The following is a 22,636-nucleotide window of genomic DNA, read 5'->3' as shown; positions in this document are numbered from 1 at the left end:
TTTTTGTCCCAAGTTAGCGGAAAGGGAGACTTTGTGAGAAAAAAAATAAAAAAACAATTTCCGCTAACTTGTGCCAAAAAAAATAAATTTCTATGAACTCGCCATGCCCCTCATTGAATACCTTGGGGTGTCTTTCCAAAATGGGGTCACATGTGGGGTATTTATACTGCCCTGGCATTTAGGGGCCCTAAAGCGTGAGAAGAAGTCTGGGGATCCAAATGTCTAAAAATGCCCCTCATAAAAAAAATGTGGGCCCCTTTGCGCATCTAGGCTGCAAAAAAGTGTCACACATCTGGTATCGCCGTACTTAGAGAAGTTGGGCAATGTGTTTTGGGGTGTCATTTTACATAAACCCATGCTGGGGGAGATAAATATCTTGGTCAAATGCCAACTTTGTATAAAAAATGGGAAAAGTTGTCTTTTGCCGAGATATTTTTTCTCACCCAGCATGAGTATATGTAAAAAGACACCCCAAAACACATTGCCCAAACTTCTCGAATACGGCGATACCACATGTGTGACACTTTTTTGCAGCCTAGGTGGGCAAAGGGGCCCACATTCCAAAGAGCACCTTTAGGATTTCACAGGTCATTTACCTACTTACCACACATTAGGGCCCCTAGAATGCCAGGGCAGTATAGCTACCCCACAAGTGACCCCATTTTGGAAAGAAGACACCCCAAGGTATTCCGTGAGGGGCATGGTGATTTCCTAGAATTTTTTCATTTTTGTCACAAGTTAGCGGAAAATGTTTTGTTTTTTTTTTTCTTAAAAAGTCTCATATTCCACTAACTTGTGACAAAAAATAAAAACTTCCATGAACTCACTATGCCCATCAGCGAATACCTTGGGGTCTCTTCTTTCCAAAATGGGGTCACTTGTGGGGTAGTTCTACTGCCCTGGCATTTTAGGGGCCCGAATGCATGAGAAGTGGTTTGAAATCAAAATCTGTAAAAAATGGGCCGGTGAAATCCGAAAGGTGCTCTTTGGAATGTGGACCCCTTTGCCCACCTAGGCTGCAATAAAGTGTCACACATCTGGTATCCCCGTACTCAGGAGAAGATGGGCAATGTGTTTTGGGGTGTCATTTTACATATACCCATGCTGGGTGAGATAATATCTCGGTCAAATGCCAACTTTGTATAAAAAAAATGGGAAAAGTTGTCTTTTGCCAAGATATTTCTCTCACCCAGCATGGGTATATGTAAAATGACACCCCAAAACACATTCCCCAAATTCTCCTGAGTACGTCGATACCACATGTGCGACACGTTTTTGCAGCCTAGGTGGGCAAAGGGGCCCACATTCCAAAGAGCACCTTTCGGATTTCACCGGCCATTTTTTACAGATTTTGATTTCAAACCACTTCTCACGCATTCGGCCCCTTAAATGCCAGGGCAGTATAACTACCCCACAAGTGACGCCATTTTGGAAAGAAGACACCCCAAGGTATTTCGTGATGGGCATAGTGAGTTCATGGAAGTTTTTATTTTTTGTCACAAGTTAGTGGAATATGAGACTTTGTAAGAAAAAAAAAAAAAATCATCATTTTCCGCTAACTTGTGACAAAAAATAAAAAATTCTAGGAACTCGCCATGCCCCTCACGGAATACCTTGGGGTGTCTTCTTTCCAAAATGGGGTCACTTGTGGGGTAGTTATACTGCCCTGGCATTCTAGGGGCGCTAATGTGTGGTAAGTAGGTAAATGAAAAAGTTGTTTGGACGGCACTCCTTTAACAATGGTCCGGTGCCCAGCGGTAATGACAGTCAGTATATAAAATATGAAACCGCGGCACTCGAGTTAAGTAGTTAATTATTTATTTATCCATCCACATGGCCTTAAGTCCTAATTATGTGGATGGATAAATAAATAATTAACTACTTAACTCGAGTGCCGCGGTTTCATATCATAAGTAGGTAAATGACCTGTGAAATCCGAAAGGTGCTCTTTGGAATGTGGGCCCCTTTGCCCACCTAGGCTGCAAAAAAGTGTCACACATGTGGTATCGCCGTATTCAGGAGAAGTTGGGGAATGTGTTTTGGGGTGTCTTTTTACATATACTCATGCTGGGTGAGAGAAATATCTCGGCAAAAAACAACTTTTCCTATTTTTTATACAAAGTTGGCATTTGACCAAGATATTTATCTCACCCAGCATGGGTATATGTAAAATGACACCCCAAAACACATTGCCCAACTTCTCCCGAGTACGGCGATACCAGATGTGTGACACTTTTTTGCAGCCTAGGTGTGCAAAGGGGCCCACATTCCCTTTATGAGGGCATTTTTAGACATTTGGATCCCAGACTTCTTCTCACGCTTTAGGGCCCCATAAAAGCCAGGGCAGTATAAATACCCCACATGTGACCCCATTTTGGAAAGAAGACACCCCAAGGTATTCAATGAGGGGCATGGCGAGTTCATAGAAATTTTTTTTTTTTGGCACAAGTTAGCGGAAATTGTTTTTTTTTTTTTTTTTTGTCTCACAAAGTCTCCCTTTTCGCTAACTTGGGACAAAAATTTCAATCTTTCATGGACTCAATATGTTCCTCACGGAATACCTTGGGGTGTCTTCTTTCTGAAATGGGGTCACATGTGGGGTATTTATACTGCCCTGGCATTCTAGGGGCCCTAAAGCTTGAGAAGAAGTCTGGAATATAAATGTCAAAATTTTTTTACGCATTTGGATTCCGTGAGGGGTATGGTGAGTTCATGTGAGATTTTAATTTTTTGACACAAGTTAGTGGAATATGAGACTTTGTAAGAAAAAAAAAAAAAAAATTCCGCTAACTTGGGCCAAAGAAATGTCTGAATGGAGCCTTACAGGGGGGTAATCAATGACAGGGGGGTAATCAATGACAGGGGGGTGATCAGGGAGTCTATATGGGGTGATCACCCCCTGTCATTGATCACCCCCCTGTAAGGCTCCATTCAGACGTCCGTATGCGTTTTGCGGATCCGATACATGTATCAGTGGATCCGTAAAAATCATATGGACGTCTGAATGGAGCCTTACAGGGGGGTGATCAGGGGTGAATAAGGGGTTAATAAGTGACGGGGGGGGGTAGTGTAGTGTAGTGTGGTGCTTGGTGCTACATATTACTGAGCTACCTGTGTCCTCTGGTGGTCGATCCAAACAAAAGGGACCACCAGAGGACCAGGTAGCAGGTATATTAGACGCGGTTATCAAAACAGCGTCTAATATACCTGTTAGGGGTTAAAAAAATCGCATCTCCAGCCTGCCAGCGAACGATCGCCGCTGGCAGGCTGGAGATCCACTCGCTTACCTTCCGATCCTGTGAACACGCGCGCCTGTGTGCGCACGTTCACAGGAAATCTCGCGTCTCGCGAGATGACGCATATATGCGTGACTGTGCGCAGGGCTGCCGCCTCCGGAACGCGATCCTGCGTTAGGCGGTCTAGAGGCGGTTAATTATCTTTATTAGTATATCAAAACAAATTACAGTGAACAAGAAATTGACTGAACACTCCGTATATTTGATAACCTCTCTTTTTCCCCTTATCCCTATTCCCCCAACCCTCCACCCCTCCCCCCACCCCGACCCTGTGATGCGTCCACCCTCCCCCCCCCCCCCCCCGACCCTGTGATGCGTCCACCCTCCCCCCCCCCCCCCTAAGAAAGGGGGAGAGACAGAGGGGGAGGGGAGAGGAGGGAAGAATTTTTTTTTATAAATGATTACAGTCAGTCAGATCTTCCAACCGCCCCATATCCTAATCCACTTCTCCTCCACATTTCTCTGCCTATACAAAATCTGTTCATAGTTTTTTACCTTGTTAACTAGATTTATCCAGGTATTTAATTCTGGGGTGTGCCGAGCAAACCAGGTCCGGCTAACCAAAATTCTAGCTAACAGTATCCTGCCTAGAAGAATCTTTTGATACTTATGGCTACTTATTGTAGAAAGCTCATTAAGCAAGAACACTTGGGGTTCAAAGGGGATTCGTATTTTAAGTTTGTTAATAAAAAAGTTATTGATGTTAATCCAAGTCCAGATCATATGGAGGTAGTCCGCACCTAGGATATCACATCTAGGGCACTTGGATGTATCTCTTAGCCCACATTTATTTAGCCATGTAGGGGTAACATATAGTCTATGGCAGATATTAAAATGTACTAGAACATGGTTAAAGTTCTGGGATAGTGAGCCTAAATTAGCAAAGATATTCCCCCACCCTTCTAATTGTATATTCGGACAATCCAACTCCCAGGCTCTTTGTCCTGGTGACTGTATGTCACAAAACCGTGCCTTAAGTAATAGTTTATATATATTTGAAATCTTCATTCTAAAAGTTGTTCTCCCTATCCAGTCATTTAGAAAAGATGAACTATCTTTATCCAGCATTAATTTATCATCCAGACTAGATAATGCTGAATGCAGCTGAAAATACCTAAACCAAGAGAGGTTTTCTACATTTTGTGATAGCTCTGTGAATGACTTAATCTCTCTATCCTTAACCACTTGTGAGATATAAAAAATCCTATTCTTTTGCCAAAATGTGTCGGCTGCTATACCATCTAACATCTGTAAGTGTACATTGCGCCAAAGAGGCGTGAATATAAGTGAACCCTTTACCTTCAACCATGTTCTAGTAGTAGCCCACACTTTCGAAAGTAGTTTTATAGTCTCTCTATAACCCTGCTCTTGGCTACTCAGTAGCCCGGATTCCAAAAGGGTAAAAATTATTATGTGAAAAGCTCCCTACTAACCTCCCTAAAAGGGCACTATTTTCCGATTTATAACACATCAGTAGCTGGGCAGCAATAAAATACCCTTTAAAATAGGGGAGATTTAAACCCCCATATTTCAGTGGTTAATATAGATGTTCCAATTTTAACCGGACTCGTTTTCTTCCCCACATTTTTCCATAAGTTTAAAATATTTATCTTCTATCCAGGTAGGTGTGTTCCTGAGCACATACAGAAATTGTGGTAGTATCACCATTTTAACCAATGAAACTATCAGCTCTGGATAGGGGAAGTCTCAACTAGATACCTATTTTTGCTCTAGTTTTCGTTATTAGTGTAATCAAGTTCAGTTGGGCAAAGTTTTCAACCCTGGGCGATATAATCAAGCCCAAGTATTGAAAGGTGTCAACAATGTCCAGCTGAATTCCAAGAACCTCCTTCTGGGGTAGCGGGTCTATTGACATCAAACTGGTCTTGGACCAGTTTATAAGAAGGCCGGACGCCTCACCAATAATTTGACCATTTGAAGGATTCTGGGGAGAGTTGTTTCCGTTATGATCTATAAAAAAAAAGAAAATCATCCGCATATAAAGAGATACGGTCTTGCACTCCTAATGTTCCAAATCCTTTAACCTGATCATCCTGCCTAATGGCCAAGGCTAGGGGCTCAATGTAGATTTCAAATAACAATGGGGATAATGGACAACCCTGGCGCGTACCTCTATTTAGCTCATAACTAGTGGTCAAGATCCCATTAAGACTCAGTTTTGCGATAGGGGATCTATACAATAATTTATGGATATTTATAAATCTTTCCCCAAAGCCCATCCTTGTCTGAACCTTCCAGAGGAAGCGCCACTCCACCCTGTCAAAGGCCTTAGACGCATCCAGTGACAGAATGGAGCGGTCGGTCCCCCCAGGGGCCTGTATGTTGGCAAAGAGCCGATGCAAATTATAATGCGTGCCTTTATTTTGAATAAAGCCATTCTGATCTGGATGAACAATGGAGGAAATAACCCTGGAAAGCCTTGTGGCCAAAATACTTGCGAGGAACTTTACATCTGCATTAAGCAGTGAGATCGGTCTAGACCAGTGAAGGCGAACCTTTTATAGACCGAGTGCCCAAACTGTAACCCAAAACCCACTTATTTATCACAAAGTGCCAACACGGCAGTTTAACCTGAATACTACAGTCCAGTATAGTATATCTTCCACATACTTTATCATTTAGCTATAATAGCCTGCCTACAATCAGTGGGCTGCCTGTGCTGTTCATAGTGCGCCCTAAGCTGATGAATGGCAGGAAAAGGTCTAAGGCATATTGGTACACCATATACTTTTTCCAGGGCACAGGTGCCCACAGATAGGGCTCTGGGTGCCGCCTCTGGCACCCGTGCCATAGGTTCGCCACCACTGCTCTATACGATCCCAGATCTGCGGGGTCCTTACCTTTTTTTGGGATTAATGTTATTACGCCTTCCATCATTGAGTCTGGCAATTTCCCATCCTCCACCGATTCAGAAAAGACCCCTAACAGTCTAGGGAGAATAAACTCCTTATATTTGCTATAAAATTCATATGGGAGTCGTCTGAACCGGGGGTAGAGTTACCTGAACATAATTTGATTGCCCCCTCAAGTTCCTGAATCAAGAACTCTACCTCCAGTGTTTTCTTTTGGGCCAGAGTGATAGTTGGAAAAACAATACTATCGAGGTAAGAGTCCATCACTTCATCTGTAGTCTCAGTTTATAAAGATCTGAAAAAAAATCCAGAAAGGTCTTCTCTACAGAACCTTGTCCACTAACCATCCTACCGTTGGCCAGTCGGACATTGTCTATATATTTTTTGGACTCTTGACTCGAAATCACTCTAGATAAGAGTTTTCCGGGTCGCCCTGCCTCTGTAAAATATTTTTGCCCCTTAAAGAATAGCCTTTGTTGGGCCTTATCCAGCAAAAAATTAAGAGTATGCTTGTATGTTCTTTTGCATATTTTCCCTATTCTCCTCAGTCTTATTTATATAGAAGGATTGTGTAGCTGAGGCTGCTAGTTCTTCTAAGTTTTTCTATTTTTTCCCATACTCCTTTCTAAGGTTCGCTATATTACTGACCATTATTCCCCTCATATAGGCCTTAAAAGTGTCCCATACCACCTAGATTTTTACTGAGCCGTAGTTATTATCCCAAAATCTGTCAATTTTATTTTGTATTATTTCATGTTTCTTTATTAATGATAACCAATACGGATTTAGTCTGAATGGGGGTCTCTCTATATATTTCTCCTGGGTCAGAGTTCAAGGAGTAAGGGTAAATGGTCCGAGAATGACCTGGTTTCATACTTCATTCGTTTTGCGAGTCTCATATTTTCTGTTCTTCAAGGCAAGGTCTAATTTACTAATACATGAATAAGCCCTTTTCCCATGACCTAAATATCCCCAAAGATCTTCGAACCCGGCCTCAGAGCAGAACCGTGCCAAGGGGTATCTCCCTTGACACCCGTAGAAACCCTATCCAACACAGGATTAATAACACAGTTGAAATCACCAATAATCAATGTTGGACACTCTGGCCATTTATCCATAAATGATAGGAGAGAATTGAGAACTGTAAAGGAGAATGGCGGTGGAATATAAACAAATGCCAAGATACATGTCCTCCCCATCAACCTGCAGTATAGATAAACAAATCTCCCTTGCTGGTCGACAGAGGATGCCTCGCACACAAAATCAATCGTTCTATGTATATAGACAGTAACACCCCTAGAGTAGCTGGAAAAGGTGGAGTGATATGTGTGCGCAGCCCATCCCCTGCCAACCACCCTGGAGGTCTCCCCAGTAAGGTGCGTTTCTAACAAACAAAATACTGCAGGGAGATGGGTCAGTGTCAGATCAAAAACCGCTTGTCTCTTTCTTCTATCCCTCAAACCCCGTATGTTCCAGGCAAAGATTTTAACCGACATTATGAAAAGCAGTTAGGTGGGGGAGGGGGAAGAAAAAGAAGAAACGGACGCACCACAGTTGAAATCCCACCCCCCATACAGGAAATCCACCACATATTGTAGCAGATTTCTCTCCTATGACCATCCCTCCCACACTCCCCCCTACTAGCCACCTCCCCGCTAGATAACAGAGAAAATTGAAAATATAAACACCCTCTGCCAATTATTATTCCCAATGGACCCCAAGACCACTTCGATCACATATCATTTCGTTCAAGCCAATCCGCGGCTTTGTCCGGGGTATCAAAAAATAAGGTTGTGTCCTTATAAATAATCTGAAGTTTTGCTGGGAACATAAGGGAATATTTAATATCCCCATCTCTTAGCCTCTTTTTAACCATCATAAACGAGCGTCTCTTTTCTTGGACATCTTTCGAGAAATCGGGGAAGAAGGCCATTCTGCCTCCCTCATATACCACAGGTGGACATTCCCTTGCCCTTCTCAGTAACATATCTCTGTCCATGGTGCCAACATTTTAACAATGAATGTCCGCGATTGTCTCCCAGGGATTGGTTTGCCACCTGGGACCAGATGAGCTCTTTCTATCATAAAAAGTGAAGAGAACGAATCCCTCCCAAAGATCTCAATGATTAACGTCTGTATAAATTGGGTAGGATTCTCATCTTCGGCGCCCTCTGGGACCCCCAGGATTCTTACATTGTATCTTCGTGATCTATCTTACAGATCCACCGCCTTTTTCTTCAAAAGATTAACCTCTATCTAATGAGGAAATTTCAGAGTTAGTTTTTTAGGATTCATTCTGTATAAAAGCCATAGAGCTCTCCACATTACTAAATCTGTCTCGAATTTTTGACAAATCGTCTCTGATCAATCCTACGTCAACTTGGATAGACCAGAGTTGGGTTGTAATACCCTGTATTAAATCCCCGTTCTGTTTTACCGCCAACAATATTTATTTTAGCGGAGAGGAATTAACACTAGACATGTCTTCTCCCTCCATTCCCTCCTCCCCTTGAGGGTGTCCAGGGACTTTTTGTGTTTGTAGCTCTCTCTCCATCTCCTCAGTTATCAATTTTTTTGGGGCCAGTATCCTTTTGACCCCCCCCCCCTCGTATTAACCCTTGGAGACCTCAAGAATTGGTCTATTTTCTGCGCTTCAAAGGTTTTGGTACCCGCTTTCTGGCCGGACAGATCTGTCGAGCGCCTACTAGCTTTTTTTTTGTTCTTCCTTCTCTTTCTTTTGTCCTTTTTTTTTCTCTTTTCCCCCCCTCTTTTTCCCTCTGTTCTTTTTATATTTATATTTGTATTTATCTTCTTGTTCTCTCTCAATAGTGGCCCATATAAAATGTAAATTAAGTATGCTTCAGTATACTTTAATTCTTTTTAATTACTTTGTTAGTAGTTAGTACAATTAGTATAGAGAGACAGAGAGAGGACGTGACGCACTATGTCTGCGTCATCACACCAGCACTGGAGTCTCTGAAATATTATCTGCTGGGTAGAACATTTGCTGAAGCCGTTTTCTTTAGTAATTCATGGGCTGGATTTTATTGGACTGGGGAAGGTAGGTTTGGTAGTGGGACAGCCCCAGTCCACCCCATTCCAGGGCATGTTTTCACCTAGCCTGAGGGATCTCCAGCTGTAGTCATCTGAGATCGTTAAGGGGAAATAAAACACATACCAGGCTGTCAGTCTGGGGAGTGATGTCTGGAGACAAGTCCAGGAGGTTGGCTGCCGTCATGACTAAGAAAAGCCTGATGCTCAGTGTGACCTGTGTTTAATAGGTGAGCCAGATACTGACCTGTATTAGTTAGTGCTCAGACCAGCAGGATTTTGTTTTGCAGTTTTTGCCGGAAATGTAAAGGCTATTTATTTTGCTGTTTGTAACACAATAAAGTGGAACCTTATTTGAACTTTATCCTGTTGTCTGCACAAGAATAATTTTTTTATTTTTAAAATTTTTATTAATTCAATAAAACTATTACAACATACGTAAAATGTATGATTTTAAAGGGGTTTCAGCTATGAACCCGGACACATCCTCATTTTCACCCAGGCAGCCCCTCTGATAGGGAAAGAGCTTTTATGTTTATATTTTTAAACTGCTAGGAGGAGGCTTCCACCTAGCAGTGTTGCCAATCACGTCATAGGCTCTAATGGGCAGGCTTTAGCACTGCCCTAGAAGTTTTACAGGCTAGGGCAGTGCTAAAGCCCGCCCAGTAGTGCCGATGACTTCACCAAGCTCATTGCTAGGGGAAGCCTACGCCTAGCTTACCCCATGGAGAGCCCGGTATGTCACCGGATCTCAAAAAGAAAAAATTACTCTTACTGATAATTGGGTTTTCCAAACAACGTAGGAAACAACATAGAAGCACAAGTTTAAAAGGCCCCCTCCCCTTAACTGCTTCAGTTAATGAGATAGGACTCGTGTAGTAATTCAAGAACTGTATTAAAAATTATAACAGTACTATAACATAATACATCCCAAAATAAATACATTAACATAGGTAGGGAAATCCAGTGCCATTGTGGAGGCTATTGAAAAACCCAATTACCGGTAAGAATAATTTTTTCTTTTCCCCGGCTCCTCCACAACGGCACTCCAGGAGGATTTACAGAGAAACAAAATTATTAGGGTGGGACTACTGCAGACAATACTTTTCTGCCATATGATAAATCATGATTTAGAAGTACATCCAACTTGTAATGTTTAAAAAAGGTATTTGGATTTGCCCATGTAGCTGCTCTACATATCTGCTCTACTGAGGCAGAGGCCTTTTTAGCCCATGAGGTTGAGACTGCTCTGGTAGAATGCGCCTTTATCCCCTTAGGAGTCAAGTTCTTTTGATAACACAACTCAATAGTGTTTCTTATCCATCTTGCGATGGTACTTTTGCTTGCCGCTAATCCTTTGTGTTGACCCCGATATTGCAGAAGGAGATGATCAGAGTTCCTGAATTCTTTGGATACCTCCAGGTAAGTTAGTAGGCATCTTCTGACATCCAAATTATGGTATTTTCTCTCCCGATCGGAGGATGGATTTTCGCAAAACGATGGGATAGAGACTTCCTGCTGACGATGAAATCTAGAGGCAACCTTGGGAAGAAACACAGGCGTATGTTTAAAGGGCTTCTGTCAGCCCAAAAACGTTTTTTTGGTTTTTGTTTATTAATAATCCCTATACTGCGAGCTCTGCATACATAAGTAAAATAATCATTTTGGTTCAGTAGAATTTGATAAAAAGCTATTTTTAAAATATGCAAATTACCTTGCTACCAGCAAGTAGGGCGGCTACTTGCTGGTAGCAGCCGCATCCTCCGATCCTAATGACGCCCCCTCCGCATTGTGATTGACAGGGCCAGGGAACGGAATCGTTCTCTGCTGGCCCTGCCTGTTAGCATTCAAAATCTGGGGCCTGCGCCACGGCCATACCCATCTTCAATCTGCGCAGGCGCACTGAGAGGCGGCCACTCGCTCGGCCGCTCCATCCTCAATGCGCCTGCGCCGATGACGTCACATCTACACCCGGCGCAGGCGCATTGAGGAGCTTTTTATCAAATTCTACTGAACCAAAATGATTATTTAACTTATGTATGCAGAGCTCGCAGTATAGGGATTATTAATAAACCCCAAAAAAGAGCCCTACAGGAGTTTTGAATTTCTCCTACCCTTCTAGCTGACGTTATTGCCAATAAGAAGGTGGTTTTAAGAGTTAAGAGCTTGAGAGAGATTTCATCTATTGGCTTAAAGGGTGTGTCCACACCAGGTTTAGGTCCCATGGTGGAACAACGGAGTGTACAAACGGACATCGTCTGGATGCGCCTTTTATAAACAGCTTAATTAACGGCAAGTCTGCCAGTCTTACCTCTAAGAAGCTACTCAATGCTGAGACTTGCACTTTCAGGGTACTTGGTTTGAGTCATTAATCAAGGCCTGCTTGTAGAAAGTCCAATATGAGTGGAATATTGGGATTTTGTCGTAGCAATTGTCTTCTACGAATCCAACAAAGGCTTTCCATGTTCTAGTATAGATCTTGGAGGTTGACTCCTTTTTACTGAATAAAAGGGTAGAGATTACTGCCTCTGACAGACCCCTCTGTTTTAATCGAGTTTGCTCACTTTGCAGGCTGTTAAGTGCAATCTTGCCACATCTGGATGGAGCACCGGACCTTGTCGTAGAAGTCCTGGGTACATTGGGAGAGACCAGAACCGTCCCGCTGCCAGATTGAATAGGAGCAGAAACCAAGACCTCTTTGGCCAGAAAGACGTGATTAGTATAATTTGCGCCTTTTCCTCCAATGCTTTTGTCAATATTCTCGGAATTAGATTGTAAGGTGGAAAAGCATAAAGGAGATCTTTTGGCAATGGGCTTGATAAGGCATCCACCATTAACGGCTGGTCCTGGCTGGAGAGGGAACCGAACAGCTCAAGCTGTCTGTTTTTTCGGCTTGCGAAAAGGTCCACCTTCGGAATTCCCCACTTCTTTGCTATTTGTCTGAATATATCGGGGTCTAGTGACCACGATCCTGCTCTTAAATCCCTTCTGCTTAGATAGTCTGCCACTATGTTCTCTTTGGCTTTTAAAAATGGACGGCAACTAATGATGTTAAATTCTTCTCCGCCCAACGGAAAATATGCTTATGCTTTTTGTCTCTCCTTGCCAGTTTAGGTAGGCCACTGTGGTCGCATTGTCGGATAGAATATTTATATGATGGGACTTTATCGATGGATGCAGAGACAGAAGTACCCTGAACATCACCATTCATTCTCTTACATTTGACGAGGCTAAAAGGTCATCTCTGGTTCCCAAGTGCCCTGTACCACCTGATTTCTTGTGTGGCCTCCCCACCTGCTGCTGCTGGCGTCGGTTGTTATGATGACTTGCTCTGATGGTCGCCAAAAGAAACCTTTTTGAAGGTTTTTTCTTATTTTTAACCAGAAGAGGGATAATTTTACTTTTAAAGAAATTTTTACTCTCCTGTCTAAAAAGAGTCCTGATTCCCGTCCCAGGATTCTAAGAGGAACTTCTGTTGGAATCTCGTATGGTGTTGGGCCCATCTGACCGCAGGAATTGTGGAAGTTAGATGATCCTGCAGCGCCATGACGTCCCTGATTGACACTCTTCTGGATTCGCAGAATAGTGAGATCCTTTGACTCAGGACAATCTGTTTCTCTCTAAGGAGAAAGGACATAACAGTTTGTGGGAATCTAGAAGGATTCCTAAAAATGTCTTCCTTTGGCTGGGAACTAGATCTGATTTCTGAATATTCACCAACCAGCCCAGGTCCACTATTTTCTCCTGGACGATTTTTAGATGTATTTGAAGATCCTGAAGGGATGGGGCTGAAATCAAAAGATCGGCCAAATATGGTATAATTAGTATCCCTTGGAGATGAAGGAACCCGGTTACATCAGCCATGATCTTTGTAAAATATTCTTGGGGCTGATGACAGCCCGAAAGGTAGCGCCTGGAACTGGAAGCGACATTTGTGGCTTTTTAGAGATATTGCGATTCGGAAAATCTTTTGGTATCCTCTGTGAATAGGCACATGGTAGTATGCATCTGAAAGATCCATCGTTACCATGTAACAGTCGCGAGACAGGAGGTTTACTGTGGATCTGACAGTTTAAATCTTGAACTTTTTGTAGCTCATATATCTGTTTAATCTCTTCAGAGTGATAATTAAATCGGAAGGTCCTGTTTGGTTTCTTGATTAGGAATATGGGTGAATAAAACCCCTTTCCTTCCTGATCTATAGGAACCAGGGTGATGACTTGTTTTTCTAAAAGGGATAGAATCTCTGATTCCAAGGCTTGCTGTTTTTCTACTTGTCTTAATGGTCTGTTGAAGGTATAGTAATCTGGAGGAGGTGTGTTGAACACGAGTTTGTACCCCATGCTTATTGTATCTTTTACCCATGTCGAGGCTTAAATTTTTTCCCAGACCGAGGAAAACATTCTTGGTCTGCCGCCCACCTAAAACCTGGCGTCATTGGGTAGGCTTTGTAGAGGATTCAGGGTTGAATAAGAACCCTCTCCCTCTTCCCCTGTAGGGCTGCCATCTTCCAGAGCTCTATTTCCTCCTTTTCTCTGGCCTAGCCTTTCTTTGACCTCGAAAGAAACAACGCTGTTGGTAGAATCTGGAATCAGAAGGAAACCTTTTTTTCCTGTCTGATGCCTTGTCCAATATATCTTCAAGGACCGAACCAAACAGTTTATCCCCCTCACATGGAATGGAGCATAGACGACTCTTTGAAGTGGCATCTCCAGACCATGACCTGAGCCATATAGCCTTCGTGTGGCATTCGAGAGGGCTGAGGATCTGGCTGAAAGTTTTAAAAGGTCTGCTGAGGCATCAGAGAGAAAATTTGAGGCTTGCTTTAACATGGGGATTGAAGCTAGGATTTCCTCCCTTGGGGTCCCTGCCGCCAGGTGCTCTTCTAGTTGTGTCAACCATACAGATAGGGACCTAAAGGTACATGTGGCAGCTATATTAGATCTTAGCATGGCTGTATTTGTCTTCCATGCATGTTTCAAAAGACCCTCACACTTTTTATCCATGGGGTCCTTTAAAAGACCCATATCTTCAAAGGGCAAGGAAGTCTTTTTTGACATGCGGGCGACCGGAGCATCAATCTTAGGGGCTTTATCCCAAAAGACTGAGTCCTCATCTGCAAAGGGATATTTCCGTTTAAAGGAATTCGGAATTATATTCCGCTTCTCTGGATCCTTCCATTCTTTAGAAATTAATGAGTTTATGTTAGCATGAACGGGAAAGACCTTTCTTTTTTCCTTTCTCCTAGTGCCTGGAATATTCTGTCCTGAGTGGACAGAGGTTCCTTAACTTCTTCAATATTCATGGTGGCTTGTATGGTCTTTAATAATCTTTCTGCATCCTCTGGGGTACAGAAGGGTCTCCCTGAGTCATCCTCAGACGATTCTGACCCGTCATCTGATAGAATCTCTCCCTCATCACAGCCGGGTTCCTCCTGAGGATCCGACCTTTGCGATCTCTGCAAGGTAGAGGGTCGTGGAGAACTTGGTGGTAATCTTGTGTCAATTGCCGTCTTAACCTCTTCCTTTATCATACGCCTTATAGAATCAAGGAAGGAAGGTGACTCCTCAGTCACTACTTTGTACATCTGGGAGATCACGCTTTTTTAGTCCCAGATGTACATTGCACACTTCTTTCGTCCTAGAGATATATCAGAGGCCTTTGTGGTGCTGGTTTCCCTGCCCTCTTTTTTTGAGAAGGACCATGCACACCACCAGCACCACACCAGTGGGGAATTGCTATACTTGTGCCCCCCACCTTCACTCTACCACCAAGTCATATAAAATATTTGGGAGGAGGCTTACCGGGCTCTGGGCGGTAGGAGGATCCACAGGAGCAGACATGCTGCAACAACGCCAGTAGTGCCATGCTCCCTGCTGCCGGCATCCCTGAAAAACGCCAGTCCTCTGACGTTATCCAAGCGCTGGAAGTAACGCGCAGAGGCGTGGCCAATGGAATTCTTGGCCCAAGAGAATTTCCGGCCTGTTTGCACTCCACGCTGGAGCGTGATCCCTCATTCCCCGCGATGTCAGAAGCAGGGGAACGGAAAACCAGGGGCTGCCTTCATAGAAGGGCTTATGCCAAGGTACGGGCTAGAGGAAGCTCCTCACTGCACGGCCCTCCAGGAACGGGCAGTAGTAACAGGCCGTGCAATATCCACTTAACCCCTGCACGGCAGGAGCAGCTTCCACGCGATCCCGAGGACAGGAAACAACAAAAAACTGAAGCAGGTAAGGGGAGGGGGCCTTTTAAACTTGTGCCTCTACGTTGTTTTCTTTCCTGGGAGGCGGAGACTTCATCCTCCTGGAGTGCCGTTGTGGAGGAGCCGGAGAAAAAAAAGCCTTTGCCCTGTGTGATTCAGAGAAATGCAAAGGAGAGCATCAGAGCATGAAATCAGGGGGGCTGTCTGGGTGAAAATGGCGAAATAACCCCTTTAAGAAATAAACGCTCTCCAACTATCGCACAATGTACCACAGGGAGTGGAGTTCCCCATCACTTCAACTATCACAAATTAATTGACTCTCCATTGAGACAAAATAATTTATCCACCGTGACTATATAGCTAATCATTCAGGAGGTCCACTTTCAAATTTATGCAACCTACCTTCAGTTGCCATATAGTGTAATATAGTATTCCGCCACATAGAAAGGGTTGGCACTTTATTAGAAAACCACAGTTTGACTATGGTTATTCTTACAGCAAAAATGTATTTTATACATGCCATCACACAAACTTTGCTTAATACCCGTTAAATCCCCTATAATACAATGTAATAAATCAATTGGAATACTTATTCCAGACTTAAAAGGATAACTAAACTTTTGATTGAATTTTTGGTAAAATGTCCCTAATAATACCTTTTGTAATATACTCGATTAATTAATTTTTAATAGAGATATCCCTCCCTAAAGTACACCTTTCCCTGTGCGCTTAAAATCCCCTTTTCTGTACACCGCTGACTTTTCAGCAGTGTACAGAGTACGGGCTCTACAGTTTCTAAATGGGGCCGCAGCACAGGTAGTACGGGCAGGAGCACACATTGCTGCTCCTGCCTGTGCCCTCCGTGTTTTTCTAAATCCTGGCATAGCACATGGGTACCCTGTACCATGCCATGATTAGCTGAGTGGGGACACTCCTGATTGTGCCCCCTTCGCTAAGTTAAGAGTCCTGCGTGTCAGCTTTAAGCTTAGCGAAGCAGGCAGAAGCAGGAGCCTGCTCCGCTCAGCTCAGCTAATCCTGGCATAGTACATGGGTACAGGGCACCCATGTGCTATGCCAGGATTTAGTAAACCTCAGGCGGGCAGAGTTAGGAGCAGCAATGTGCGTTCCGGCCTGTAGTCGCATTCATAAACTGTACACCCCATACTCCATATACCGCTAACAAGTCAGTGGTGTACAGAAAAGTGGATTTTAAGTGCACAGGGAAAGGTGCACTTTGGGGGAGGATCTCTCTATTCAAAATTCAAAATTAATTAATAAAGTTTATTACAAAAAGTATTAGTTAACTTTTACATCAATGTTAGCAGGGTCCGGCAGTTGCCAGTGTGAGAAATAAAGCAACATTTTGTATGAAAAAAAGCACAATATAGGAATGAAATAGTGCGTTTTCTCACCATTTTTCATCTTCTCTTGAATCTTTTCTGCACACATTTTATAGGCTTCAGACTGCTGATACTCTCTAAGTTCCTTAATGTACTGCTGTTTTTCCCTTTCTGCATCATCCAGATACCTCTAAAATAAAATATTTCCATTACTAGTCAGTAAATATTTTCAAAATAACAATCCATACAGATGTCAAACTACCATTCCCCTAGAATATTCACTTTGGGCAATACATATGCTAATAACATGAAATGAGTTAAATAGGTGTCCTTCTACGTGGTCTCCATCTAGCAGAGCATGTTACATCAATTAAAATCAGTGGTCATCCAATTGGTTACAAAGGTTGCTGAAGGCAATGTTCACAGAGGGCAATATCTGTATCAAACACCTGTTAACGGAATGTCATCACCCCCTCTTATCAATGATAGAGTAGATGTTCCCCCTGCTTGTCACATTTAGGTTTTTTTCTTTTTTTCCATTAAAAGAAGGAGAGGATGAACAGTTACACATCTAATCTGCCATGCACCTAATCAGGATATTTGAAGACTCTGACTCAAATGTTAAAAGGGTTTTCCAGGATTTTACTACTGATGACCTATCCTCAGGCTCGGTCACTAGTATCTGATCACTGGTGGTCTGGAACCCCGCCGATCAGCTGTTTAAGAAGGAACCAGCACTTATGCGAGTACAAAGCACAGCACCCTACATTGTATAGCGGCTGTGCTTGGGATCGCGCTGAGCCCAATAGAAGTGAATGGGAGTGTGTCCCTGTACCAGAAAAGTACATTTACGCCTGCTATGAGCAAGCATAAATTTGCACCATTATATACTCCAATTCCGGACTTAAAGGAAACCTGTCACTATGAAAAACGCAAAAATAGCTACAGGCAGCATGTTAGGAGCTGAGCAGACTGATATATAGTTTTATGGGAAAATGTTTAGTAAAATATGTAATTTCTACATTTTATTACTGCTGATTCTGGGCTTTGAAGTCAAGGAGGAGCTCCTACCAGTGATTGACAGCCTTCCTTGTATGACTGTGTATACAGAAAAAGTAGGAATTTAAAATAATCGAAGAGCAGGCAGCAAATATGCCACGACTGAACGCCATTGTTATTCAAGCAGTTTACATTATTATACATAATAGTCTGACTCTTCTAAAAGACCTGTTTCTCTTGGGTTGGCAGCGTACTCCACTCTGCTCCTAGCATCTTTGTTATCTCTGGGAAGGGTAAGTCAGGATGTTGTGTCCGAATCTGTTCTCTGCGCTCATTCAGAAACCGCACATAACCAGTAACAGGGGCCTTTGGTCCATTAGGCAAGACTTTTTTGCGTTTCTTCCCTTTGGGCCATCCTCTCTTCTTTACTGGCTAAATTCACATGAAGAAACAGAAAACTTTCAATATCTAAACTCCATGGAAAATAAATAGATAAATTCAATTGACAAAACATTGCATTCAAAGTAATACATAAAAAAATAAACGTAGAGTAGCCTATCAATGTATCAAGGTTCTTTTGTTACCTCTTCTTCAGTGACTGTGTCCTTTTCTCCACTTGGTCTGGGTGCATCAACCTTTTCCTGTTTGACAGCAACTAGAAAATTGCCACTATGGGTTTTGGCCACAGGATGCCTGGAACATAAAATATACTGTGATCCCAACTATGTGGCAACTTTTCAGCAAAACACCACAAAATATCAAATATAGCAGGTACGTTGAGGGTGACATCAAGCACACTATAGGGGTCAGCGTAGGAGCACCACCAGAGGGAAGGACCTGAAAGAAAGACTGCAGGCTTCCCCAGAGACAGGAGACCCCACTGAATTGGGAGGAGAGTGTCCGCCCTTTTATTCTGCAGGTTTCCTGTCTGTGGGGGCGGATCCTCTCTCTTGTGGTGCTATCATGGGCGAAGGGAAAATAACAAATATACTGTATTTTACGGATTATAAAGACACACTTTTTGTCTTAAACAATGGGGCTGAAAGTGCGTTTTATAGTGCAAAGCAGGCACAGACTGTCCATGTAAATCTCCACTTTTGTAATGACTGATATACATCACAGGGGGTAGCTAACAGCCAATCAGAGGGAGGCTAACACCTGAAGCTGGGGATTTTGCAACAAACACCACCACTAAAAACTACGGGGTAATAAAGAGAATACTCCAGCACTGTGCGTCAAGGCTTGTTTATTTGCAAATGCGGCGTCGTAACAACGTGACGTTTCAGCCAGAACGGCCTTTATTAAACTATGTGACAAAAAATTCAAAGAAGCAATAATTACAATAGTGCATAAAATCCAACACATGGTGAAAATTATAAATCATAGTAGTGTTGGATTATAGAGAACACAAATGCCCTCGAAGGCGTCATGTACAAGAAAAACTGTAAAACAAACAGAAAAAAGGCAAAGAAAAAACATAAAAAAACAAGTTAATTTCCATAGCAGGGTGGGTATAATACTCAGAGTCAAGGGAGGCCTGTGGGGGTGGAATCGGTATATTGTTGTTAAGGACAAATTCTATGTATTTAGCATGATAAGTATATCTCACACACTGAGTATCTATAAAACATAGGATCAGGGAAGGCCTATAGAAGTGCAACATACTGCATGGTACTATGGAGGGCATGATTACTGGTAGTATCGGGCTGACCAAAGTAGGTGGGAGTGTCCGTCTATGAAGTAGGGCTATAGTGGGTGTATATCTCAATAGAGTTCCTAGTAGCTATAGTAACTATATGTATGAGAAGCAGAATCAGTAGATGATAATATGCAATAAGCTTACTAAGTGCCGCTGTAAGGAAAAACGCCAATGGATGCTGCGCTGTAAAGTCGTAGTGTGTATCCACACGCTGGATGGAGAAGCGCATCCATGTGTGGAAATGGCGCCCTTAAATAGGGGGGGGGGCGGGTCAGAAGGGCAGATGTAGCTCACGGTGATATGATTGGAGAGCTCTGAGGCTCTCTTCCAGTCCGGAAGTGGTGCGTTCCACCACTTGCGTGTCAGACCTCTCCTCGGTTGGTGTGGGGCGGATGTGACGTACGGTGCGCATGTCAGGAAAGCATTTGGTCTCTATTCTGATCCGGAAGTGGTGTGTTCCACCACTTGCGTGTCAAGGCATCTCCTGGGCTGCTGGTGCGCAGGCTCAGTGTGTTAGAATAAGTCTAGATAGCGCAGACGTAGTCCGAGCATTAGAGCTAGTGGTGGTACTGAGGTATTGTTTAGGAAAAAAGAGGAAGGAAATAGTTGGCTGTGTATCTAGTGGGAAAACAATGTAGAAAGAGGAATATGTACTAAGGAGTAGGTATAGGGAAAAGCTATATAGTACCTAAGGGGCTGTATGTGTAGAGTCTATAACTATGATCAAAAGGATATCAAGCCATGAAAAAAAAAAAAAAAGCCAGATATTCTTTATATAACGTGAGGAAAAAATAGAGGAGGTACGTTATTAAAAGGACATAATGATATATACAAACATAAACAGAAAACATGATGTTATCCTTAGGAAAGAGTCAGTATATGACATGAGGATTACGTGAAGCTCTGCATTTTGTAGTCTCTATTGAGCCCCTTTGGTTCCAGATAGTCCAACTTGTGGATTCAGAAAGCTTCTCTCTTTTTTAGTTGTATGACCCGGTCATATCCCCTTCTGTGTGGTAAAATTTGCTCTATTACCTGGTATTTAAGTTGTGCGAAGTTATGACCCGCAGCCTCAAAGTGGGCCGGTACTGGGAGTAGGAGATTTTTACGTCGAACTGATTATTTGTGTTGACATATACGGTCTCGGATCTTTTGTGTTGTTTCTCCCACGTAGATTTTACCGTATGGGCATTTCAGTAGGTATACCACAAACGATGATTCGCACGTAAAGAAGCCTTTTATGGAGAAACTTTTTCCTGACTGGGGGTGATGAAAATGGGAACCCTTAAGAAAATTAGTTCATTGTAGGCAATGAATGCATCGAAAGGTTCCTGTTTTTTGTACTGTAAGAAATCTTTGTTTGGGAATAGTCTGTGTTGGGCCAATGTCGGCTTTAACTAGAAGGTCTCTCAAGTTCTTGGGTCGTCGGGTACATGCTAGGATGGGATTTTTAAATTCTAATACCTTAAGAAAAGATTTCAGTAAAATGGACCAGTGATCTCTAATACTGTTAAGTATTTTTTTAGTGTTGGGGTGCTAAGTATGGACGAACGGTATACGGTTTAGATCAGTTTTTGGTTTCCTTGATGTTATGGTGATCCCCTCTCTGAGAAGGTGTTCTGGGTATCCTCTCTCCTTGAACCTATCTTTCATTTCGGTTAGACGGGTTTGTAATTGTTCACTGGATGTGACAATGCGTTTAAACCGCATATATTGTGAGGTTGGGAGAGATTTTTTGGTGTTTAGTGCATGCAACAGATTATTGCGATCAGTCGGTTTTCGATAAAGGTCTCTTGAAAGCGTACCAGATGGGGTTCTTGTAACTGTTGTGTCCAAGAAGCTGATGGAAGTAGGATCAAAGTGGATAGTGAATTGCAGTTCCTGGTATATACTGTTGAGATAGGTGTGGAAGTCAATCAGGGAATGCTTGTGGCCCCTCCATATGCAAAAGACATCCTCAATATAACGTTTCCAAGTGAGGACATGTTAAGAAAAACGAGCGTCTGGGTAAATGTAGGATTCCTCAAATTCGGCCATGTAATAATTTGCATACGGAGGGGCCACAAGGATTCCCTGATTGACTTCCACACCTATCTCAACAGTATATACCAGGAACTGCAATTCACTATCCACTTAGATCCTACTTCCATCAGCTTCTATTAGGGTGAATAGGACTTTACACTCTCCCTGCTGCCCTGTGCTTTGTGCACACAACAGCAGGGAGCTGACCATGGCAGCCAGCCTATCATGTGCCCCCCAGCCTCTGATCAGCCACTCATCAGCCCCTCCAGCCTCTGATCAGCCCCCCCCCCCCCCCTCTGATCAGCCCCTCCAGCCTCTCCCTCTTATCAGCCCCCTCTGGTAACAATCCCACCCCCCCTCCCTCCCCAGTATTAATCATTGGTGGCAGTGGCCACAGGGTCCCCCTCCTCCATCATTGGTGGCAGTGGGCAGTTCCGATCGGAGTCCCAGCAGTGTAATGCTGGGGCTCCGATCGGTTACCATGGCAGCAGGACGCTACTGAAGTCCTGGCTGCGATGGTATTTTAGTGAGCAGCATTATACTCACGTGCGCCATGATCGCCGGGAGCTCCTTCTCATAGGTCTGTGCGGCGCATTGCTAATGCTATAAGCATTAGCAATGAGCCGCACAGACAGAAGGAGCGCCCGGCGGCCACGGCGCACGTGAGTATAATGCTGCTCACTAACATACCATCGCAGCCAGGACTTCAGTAGCGTGACTCCTGGCTGCCATGGTAACAGATCAGAGCCCCAGCATTACACTGCTGGGACTCCGATCGGAACTGCCCACTGCCACCCTCAGTTGAGGGGTTAATCGCGCGGATCACAGCATGCAGTCATAGGGGCCGGGATATGACTTTTCACAGAACACTGGCACATTGGTATTCAGGCATTCATTGGTGGCGCAGTGGCCACAGTCCCTCCCCTCCTCCTCCTACTCTGTTCTCATTGGTGGTCAGCGGCAGCCGCGCACAGTGGGGAGGGAGGGACTCCTTCTTCTCCACTGTGCCGGCTCAGGAAACCATGGTGCGCGCCGAGAGCGCATCTTTGAAAACGGGCTGACAAATACCCAAGCGCCAGGACCAAATTCCTGGTCGCCATGGTGACCTGGGATATGTCGAGCCCTGTCTTAAGGGATCCCATTTTCATCACCCA

General features: G+C 43.5%; 1 protein-coding gene across 1 annotated transcript in view; it reads right to left on the bottom strand.

Annotated features, from left to right (window-relative positions):
• The window catches only part of HMG20B (high mobility group 20B), a 311,260-nt gene that overhangs the window by 244,354 nt on the left and 44,270 nt on the right, over window positions 1-22,636 (bottom strand). The window contains exons 3-5 of the mRNA XM_040417766.1: window positions 18,346-18,454; window positions 17,990-18,193; window positions 16,835-16,952 (exon numbers count right to left, since the gene is read on the bottom strand). Coding sequence (XP_040273700.1) covers window positions 16,835-16,952; window positions 17,990-18,193; window positions 18,346-18,454 — 431 coding nt within the window. The remainder of the gene's footprint in view (window positions 1-16,834; window positions 16,953-17,989; window positions 18,194-18,345; window positions 18,455-22,636) is intronic.

Source organism: Bufo bufo, chromosome 2, assembly GCF_905171765.1.
Source record: "Bufo bufo chromosome 2, aBufBuf1.1, whole genome shotgun sequence".
In the NCBI taxonomy this organism is placed as follows: domain Eukaryota; kingdom Metazoa; phylum Chordata; class Amphibia; order Anura; family Bufonidae; genus Bufo; species Bufo bufo.
The sequence above is the reverse complement of the archived record's forward strand: the minus strand, read 5'-3'. Positions and strand labels throughout refer to the sequence as shown.